At 34.3% G+C, this 9,162-nt stretch overlaps 1 protein-coding gene across 1 annotated transcript; it reads left to right on the top strand.

Annotated features, from left to right (window-relative positions):
- Positions 1 to 5,737: 5,737 nt before the first annotated feature.
- LOC134279754 (uncharacterized) lies at positions 5,738 to 8,626 on the top strand. Its single transcript, XM_062762161.1, has 2 exons — positions 5,738 to 5,821; positions 6,702 to 8,626. Exon 2 carries the CDS (start codon positions 6,815 to 6,817, stop codon positions 8,495 to 8,497), a length of 1,683 nt encoding a protein of 560 aa, XP_062618145.1. The 5' UTR covers positions 5,738 to 5,821; positions 6,702 to 6,814; the 3' UTR covers positions 8,498 to 8,626.
- The last annotated feature ends 536 nt before the right edge of the window (positions 8,627 to 9,162 follow it).

Here is a 9,162-nt window from a genome sequence, read left to right as displayed (position 1 = left end):
TTTTTTTACTTCACCCACAAGTCATCGTCACCACACAAAAACTGAGTTTTTCTCCCAGAATTTTGAGTAAATAATTTTTTATTTAGAATTAGCTCTCAAGTACACCTGTCAGGTCAAGATAACGATTAGAGACAGGATTTAGTTTTAGGTTTAATCGTCTCTTGGGCGTGGCAGCCTTAGGTTTGGTGACTTTGTTGGCCTTCTATTTTTTCCGTCTTAAGGACCGAATTGGTCAAACTCTTGATTCAATACCTATTATTTTTCCGATATCACTATCCAAATTTCATTGTATGCTCTCAAATATGCTCTAAAATATCTTAAAACATTTTACTATACGACCAGTGTTGTTTAAAAGTTTTTATCTGTCATTCTAAATTAAAAAGAAATTGTTTGTTTATTTTGAAAACGCGCAGATTTCTGTACTATCCAGAAAATCTTCGCTCGTTATATGCAAATTAATTATTCCATGTTTCCCACCAATGTTGATGCCCTGGCATACTATTCTAACTAGACAGTGATTCATTAAATAATCATATGATAAGAATATACATAAAACAGTTTTAAAATGCATCATGCCTGGCATTTTTTGTAAATTACTTAAATTTTTAAGATCTACATTATTTGGAAAAAATGGTGTATGATCAACTGATTTAATTATACCCCAGCTTGAAAATCGTGAATGTAAATAATAATCAGGATGTCCGTCTCTGTCTGTACGTCCGTCCGTCTGTCACGCTACGGGGTACCCAACTCTTATGCGCAACTCCTCTTATGCCGTGTACTGAACAGAAGCAGGCAAGTAGCAACCGGGGGGGGGGGGGGGGGGGGGGCTAAAACACAACATAACTTTTTGTTTACCCCAACATTACCTTTACTATAGAAAATGTCCATTGAAAAGATGGTTGCCCCCCCCCCCCCCCTGTCACTTTTTACCACAGTGTATTTATAGCAAGGAAATACAGGAAAAAATGGAAGTGAAAGGAAGTTGGCCTTGAAAAAACGTTGGCTACCCCCCCCCCCCCCATTAATAATAGTTGAAAATCGCCGTTAATCTCCAGATTTGTCTTGCGATTTTTCTACAGCGTGTGGAATATTTTGCTGCTAGAATAGTGTGCCTGCGATGCCTGTGCGACAAAGTACGAGGTTTGTACGATTTAAGTACGAACTAAGGCGACAGCGTTACGAACTGGATACGATATTTCTAAGATTATAAAGGATTAAACGCGGTTACATACGATGCTCGTACGAAGTACTACATGTACGATATGCCACGTTACATACACGTCCGTCCGTCTGTTACGCTTTTTCTCTTATCCGCAACTCCTCTCATACCACTGAATGAAATTTGATGAAACTTTCACAGAATCTTTATTACATATTGCCATTGCGCACCTCCTATTTTACTTTTTGATCTGACACATATTTTGGGTTTCACGGCCACAGCAAATCATCGCTCATCGCTCAAGGCACCTCTAGTTTCTTAGGAAAACACTGCATTTTTAGTGAGTTGTGTAGGGAAAACAGTTTGAGATATTTTTAAAAAATAAATTGATTTCGAACAGAGGTATCCAAGACACACAATTTTAAAAAATATTATCACCAGATTTTGGGACTAGGCGGATTTTGGTGCCTAACGCAGGGACGTAGCAACAGGAGGGGGGGCACAACATTACCTTTACATATACATGTATAGTAAATGTTCATTGAAAGGATGGTTGCCTCCCCCCCCCCCCCCTCGCTAGTGAGCCAGCTTTTCAGCAACGGCGACTTTTTACCATAGTATAGTGATATCAACGAATTGTATGGAAAGAAATTGAAAGTGAAAGTAACTTGGCTTTGAAAAAGTTGGCCACTACCCCCCCCCTCCCCCCACGAAATAGGATTTTCGAGTTTTGGCAACTTGTAACTTTATCTTTTGGGGGGGGGGTTAAAAAAATTCTCTGGTTGGCCCTCACTTTCAAAAACGATGATACGTGCCTGCGGCAAGCTTCATGAGCTTTTAAGAAAGAAATGTTCATCGAAGCTAGGCGGGTTCTCCATCCACTTTTTGGTGCAGTGTATATATAGTCAAAGAAGGGTGGGCGGTTGGGCGGTAGCGCATGAAAAAAATTGTACTGAAAGAAGTTCGCCGACCCCCCCCCCCATCCCTACACAAAAATAGGATTTTCGGGTTTGGACAATTTTACTTTCCTTTTTTGAATGTCAGGGGATTTCTTTTGCAGGATTGATCCCCCCTTTTTTTCAAAATCGATGCTACGTCCTTGAGTTAAATTAAGTCAATTGCACATGTAAACAACGTATTTCATATGCTATATGGGGTATATAAAATGTACATCTTAGGCATTTTTTGCCATAAGTCTGTTTAATATCATATAACCGTTGCTATAAATGCCAAGACTCTGATAGCAACCGTAAACTAAGAAACTCGTGTTTCGTCCAAATATATCTGTAAAAAATCACTTTTTGAATATTTTTAATCATTTCTAAGTATTATATAATTTATCGATAGACGCATCGTCACATTCCAAAATGAACACAATCAGACTAATGGATTATTTGAAGCATGGAATCTGGGAAAATACATGTATATTGACTTGAGATTCGGTACAGGCTTCGAAAACTTTGCTATTTCTAAATTATTAGAAGACTCTCTTTTAAAATGCACATTGCAACATTTATAGAAATTCCTTACTTGTCCCGTGCACATGCACTTTTTCAGAGACTTATAATGAATTGAATACATATGGGGGTCACTGTAGGGAATCAAAAGTTTTACGTTGAAATATATAGGAAAAATCTTTTATTCTTTTTCTCAAGAACCACTGGGCCAGGAAAGCAGAAACTTATGTGGAAGCATCCTGGGGTAGTGTAAATTCTAAATTGTTCAAATAACCCCTGGGGATAGAGCAAGGTCACAATAGGGAATCCAATTTTTACATAGAAATACATCTATGGTAAAAATCTTTAAAAATCTTCTCAAGAACCAATTGGCCAGAAAAGCTGATACTTGTGCGGAAGCATCCTGCGGTAGTGTAAATTCTAAATTGTTCAAATCATGACCCCTATAGGAGTAGGGCAATAAGGAATCCAAATTTTACATTGAAAATTATATTTAGGAAAAATCTTCTCAAGAAATACTGTGCCAGAAAAATTCTACAGTGTACCTTATTTGAAAGCATCCTGGGGTAATGCATATTTTAAATTGTTCAAATCATGACCCCCGGGGGTGTAGCGGGGGTCAATTTAAGGAACCCAAGTTTTGCATTGAAATATAAAGTGTAGATTCTAAATTGTTCAAATCATTGCAACGGGGGAAATTAAGGGCGGGTCACTATGGGGTACTAGTATTCAAGTTTTACATTGGAATATAGCTATTTAAAAAAATCTTCTTCTCAAGTACCAATTGGCCAGAAAAGCTGATCTTATATGGAAGCATCCTGGGATAGTGTAGATTCTAAATTGTTGAAATATTACAACAGGGGTAAGGTGGAGGCAGGGCACTATTATAAAGTCACGGTGGGGAATCTCGTAGAGAACAAATCACTAAGGTGAGCGATGTGGCCCATTGGCCTCTTGTTACAGTCTTAAAATGCTTTAAATGTATACATTTTCATTTCGATGCTCCCCTACCACCTAAGGTCAATTGGCAAATTTCAGGTTTAGGAAATAATGTACCATATTGTAGGAGAAAGATCCGGCTTTTTGTGTAGGGGGAGGGGAGGGCAGCGTTTTTAGGAGGTTAACCCCACCCCATAAAACATTTGCTGCGGAACTGCTCTCGCTCCTAAAATGTCATTCATTCTCTATACTAACTTGGTCCAACGCACTTTTGAGGAACTTCACTTTATACCTAACAAATAATTTTCTCTGATTCATAAAAGATTTTCAGAGAAAATAATACCAAATTAAATACACCTATTAAATAACACAATAAAAAAAATGTTGAGATAGATTTAATATAATTGAGATTTAAGGTAGTTCTATACTCGGCGCTAAATGGGCTCAATCTTAAAAAATCTGCTTTTATAAGTTAGATATACATCCAAGCAATTGATAGACACAAGAAAAATTATATGTCAACATGTTCACTTTTCCGCTATTGCCTATTGGAGTACATGCCCCGAAATGTAAAATATTGAAATTTACCTATCCTACATTTTGTTGTATTTAAATGAATTAAAGTCTAAATATTCAACTTTAATACACAAAATGGAGTGAAAACATGTTAGTAAACCATTTATAATCATTGTTTTGCATGAATTATTATAATTATTTGCACTTTGCTAGGCTAACGTATCAAAATGAAATATGAGAAAATGTGCTTCACAGGTCAAATTCGGTCATTTTAGAAAAAATTATGGACTCAAACTTCAAAAATTTGCAATCTTTTTACTAAATAACATTTAAGAAAAAGAATAAGCTATAAAAAATTATATGTTGACGCATTACTTCTCCTGGTATGAGCTCTACACTAAAGGGACCCCCATAATTTCATTCATCCAAAAGTAATATATTACCACATTTTCCTGTAGTTCTGTTAAAGTTTGAGCGAAAACTTGTATTAACAAGGTTGAACACATTTAAAACAATGATAATACACACCCAATACCTATTGTCCCAAAAATTTGTCTTATAATACTCTAAAACATTTAAACACCACTTGTCCGTAAATTGGAGAGAATGAAAATGGGCGTGATTGACTGATTCTCACAAACTGGATGCTTTTGTTACAGAAAGTAAGTATGCTGCGAGTGAATAAACTTTTTTCATATAATAATTATTTTTCTAGCTTAAAGATAATTTTACATTGTGATTGTTGGGTAAGCCGGTTTAAGGGGGGGGGGGGTATGCGTCTTATGAAATAATTATTATTCAAGGTGAATTTATAACTTGTGATGGATAAAAATAATTAAATTTGTCTAAGTCAAATCGTATTAATTACTTTTCTTGCGAATTATCACTATTAGCTTTAACTTGGCCACCGACAATAGTCGCCCCGACTTTCATGCACTGATGTAGCATATTCGTAGTCCGTGTTATCGGCACGGCATATTTCACGTGTATCATTCACAGAAATGTTGTTTTATTACCTAATTTTTTCTCTTTCAACCGAAAGTTGTTCCAAGTCTTCTCTTTTTAATTAATTCATCCTTAAACTGTAGAATCACTCAATGTTTATTTGTACGTTTGTTGACACGAGCGACTTCGAGCAAAATCGTAACCGGATATTTAAAACGCTGAGTAAAAGTCAAATCAATATAGTTCAAAAATCACATCTGGAAACTTTTTGATTCATGTACTTTTGAAACTTTATTGAAAACATTGAAACTTTGATTCACTACCATGGTAAAAAGTACTAAAAACATTTAAACTTTTATATAAGTACATGTGTATTATAGAAAGTGAAAATTTTTAATAGTTTGACTTTCTACGGTCAACTACGAGCATTGATTGTAAACTTTAGTTACATCTACTGTTTACTCTACCTGTAGTTCTTTACTGTTTGTGAATGGGCGGCCACTATTTTTTTTTAAATAGGTATACTAACAGTTGATTAAGCCAATATCGCTTGTGTAAATTTAAAATATCACATAGGCTTTTTGCATGGTTATGATAACAAATTATGATATGAGGGACTCTGAACCCCTTGGTGTCATGAGATAAAGCATATGATATTGTGAGTGATAATGGGGTGCTGTCATGAATAATAAAAAAAATGCACACCAGCTGGGGTATTACAAATAAAATAAACGAATTGCTTTCAAGATTCACTCACTTATTAACAACAAAGGATATGATTGGAGCGATCCTTTTTACTAAGGTCAGTCAAATCTATTTTAATTTTTTTAAAATTTATATTACTTTTTCTTGGTACACATAACTTAACTCACCAGTAATGATATACAATCCTCTTTTAAAAATTAAACGCCACGCTTATAAATCATCAAAAACCAACCGAATGAAGGACATGTAAAGATATAGTATAATTTTTGAAATATATGTACATCTATGGCATGTCAAACGTTGCTTTATTCGATAATCTTGTAATGTACAGTGTATTCAAAATCTTGTGATGTATGTTTATTCAAATCTTGTAATGTTTATTCAAAGTCTTGTGATGTACATGTAAATCTTGTGATTGCATGCCAAACGCGTCAATGAATTTCCCCGCGGAATACTTGAAATTAGTTGTAGTTCAAATCAAATCCATTACTGTAACAATGTGAACAGTTCTTTTTTAATGCATGAGTTAAAAACTTCATGATACTGGAATCCATACAAGTTTCTCTATCTGCCTCCCTCTCTCTCGTGCGCGTGGACGTGTACATAGGGGCTTGTCTTCCGGATTGATAAATGTAAAATATTTTTTTTGTAATTTGTATCTACATTGAATACACTCTAAAAGTTGCTTTAATAAAGATTCTGACATGATCAGGCAAGAAAAATAATGTTTTAAAAAAAGTACTACACCTATATAAGCTGTATATAAGTTTATGTATATAGGTGAAGTACTTTTTAAAAAAAAATAATAATTTTTTATATATAGATATAGACAGAAATTCATTTAATCATGTCATAAACTGAAAACTTTTTATCATGGCTTCATACAATATAAATTAATGAATACTGCAGTATATTTTTCTTACCTCAATAATAAAATCTCATTTGCACTAAACGTTCTTTACTTCTTTTTTTAAAAGAAAATTTGCCAGTTTCATCACCAAACTGTATGTGCGGGAGTATAAGGACAGAAGTCACAGTAACCAATGGCGACAAGATTTTAAATGCATGAAGACCTATCCATTTTTAAAATATGGAAATTGGCGGAGTCACGAACATACAAAGACTCCAAAAATGCATCAAATGTGAAAATGGTGTTCAACATTTTTGTCAAGGATGTCAGAAAAGTCTTTGTAGAGACTGCATAAATGACCATTTAACTGAAGAACTAAACATTCAGCATTCGATCATTTTGTATAGGAACAGAGTTTCAATTTTTTCGTTTCCATCCTGCAGTTTGCATCCAAATTACAAGCTAGACACATTTTGTTACCAATGTTGCACCCCAGTATGTTTGATCTGTTGGGAATGTTCTCACGACAACCACACCTTTGGGCACATGAAAGAATTTGTTGTAAAGAAGAAAAAAAAGTTATTACAAGAAATGAAAATCATAGAAAACTGTGTTAAAGAGTACGAAAACGAGAACGCCACAATAGAAAAAACTTACCAAGAAAAAACAGAAAATTTTCGTGCTCTTAGGAAAAGCGCAGAAGTAAATGAAAAAGATCTTATTGAGGAAATACAAGATCTTTTTTTAAGATACAGAAAGAGTATAAATGATCAGGAAAAAGAGATCAGACTTCAAAGGGAGAAGAGAGAGAAGTTTTTATCAGATGCTGTATCTGCTGTCAAAATACTTAATTCAATTATTCAATCAGATGATCAGTCTATTCTAACAAAGATAGTGCAGTGCAAAATAACTCCCAAAATATATCAACAAGTACTAAAATGTACAAGAGAGACTATTTCTAGATGTGCTGCACCTGTCGTTATTTTTGGAGACTCTCTTCAGCTAGTGCAGGAGTTAAATGACGCTAGGTATAGTCAATTGTCCTTACAATCTATGAACAATGCAGAAGCCATTGATTCCGAGGAATCGTACTTAATGGATAAGGCGATAGTTATAGGATTTATACACACTGGCAAAGAAAATTTATTTCGTTTTGTGCGGAGGGATTCCTATATTTATATATGCCATTATTTTACTCTTGAAATTTATAGCTTACCATTAAATCAGACTTCTTCTGCAAGTGTATGTGAGAAAGTTTCGTGCTCGTGTCAACCAGAAAGTCTAGTAATTGACAAAGACAAAATATTGTACAGTAGCGCAATGGAAGGTTCGACAATCAATATGATAGCGAACGATGGGACCTCAATAGAAATTGTTCGGTTTCCTGGTTGGATTTTCCATGGTATTTGTCAAACTTGTGATAAGAAGCTTCTAGTATGTATGGCAAATCCTGAAATGGAAGAATCAAAAATCATTCGCTATAATATCACTGATTCTAGAACAGAACAAGAAATACAATACGCAGACGACAATCAACCCTTATTTCAGTTTGGAGATCTCTTTCTCTTTGTAGCTGAAAATAAAAATGGAGATGTATGTGTATCGGATCCAAATGCCTATGCCATTGTTGTCGTTAACCAAAACGGCAACTTTCGATTTAGGTATGCAGAAAGAAATCTGGAGTTATTCGGTAAAACACATTTTAGACCAGACCAAATCGTTACGGATTCTCTGTGTAACATTATAGTAACCGATTATTTTAATAACCGAATACATATTATCAGTCAAGATGGGATGTATCTTAAATGTATTGACAATTGTGAACTTGATATGCCTATATCTTTAGATTTGGATGAGAATGGTAATCTGTTGGTTGGGATGTTTTTCTCGGGTGTGATTAAAGTAATCAAATACATCAAATAAAATAATGTACCTACCTTCATATGAAAACATTCCGGTTAATATAACTTTCTTGTTGAGAAAGACAGAGGTGTAGAGGGAGAATGTGTGATACAGCCTAATTCTGTTTTATTAAGCACGTCTTAATTAGTGCCTTTTCTTATTTCTTTTCAATAAACTTTTATCATGATAAAATTGGTATTAAAATAAAATCACTAGATGTTATATGTAAGCTTACTGGACACATGATTTACATGACATGTATGTTGTTTTAAAAATATTTATCAACAAATACTGTAAACGTATTACATTTGGCTGTGTATTCTTTTTAGCGTTTTTGACGGAAAGCAATATCCGCTAATTCAAGTACAACGCTAAATGTCTGGCACATTTAAACAATGAAATGCTTTCTTTGTTTGTTATTACTGGAATTAACGGAAGCAGCTGTTGCAGAAAAAATACATAACCCGCGTAACTATGTAAATTTTTCAGCAATAGCTGGACCGTTAATTCCAGTAATAACAAACAAAGAAAGACATTTTATTGTTTATATTTATATCTGTTTAAATACTAGTAATCATTTAAAGTAGGATTAAAAAGATTAATCATTGTATTAATGATACTTTTCATTGATGGAATAGCCACTGATCAAGAAATCTGTACAGGCGACATGCCTAATGTAGTTCATG

This window comes from Saccostrea cucullata, unplaced genomic scaffold, assembly GCF_032062105.1.
Source record: "Saccostrea cucullata isolate Sc308-1 unplaced genomic scaffold, CSIRO_AGI_Scuc_v1 ctg6068, whole genome shotgun sequence".
Lineage (NCBI taxonomy): Eukaryota > Metazoa > Mollusca > Bivalvia > Ostreida > Ostreidae > Saccostrea > Saccostrea cuccullata.
The sequence above is the reverse complement of the archived record's forward strand: the minus strand, read 5'-3'. Positions and strand labels throughout refer to the sequence as shown.

Coding starts and splice junctions, on each gene's coding strand:
- LOC134279754 (XM_062762161.1), top strand. CDS start 6,815: ATGGAAATTGGCGGAGTCACGAACATACAAAGACTCCAAAAATGCATC.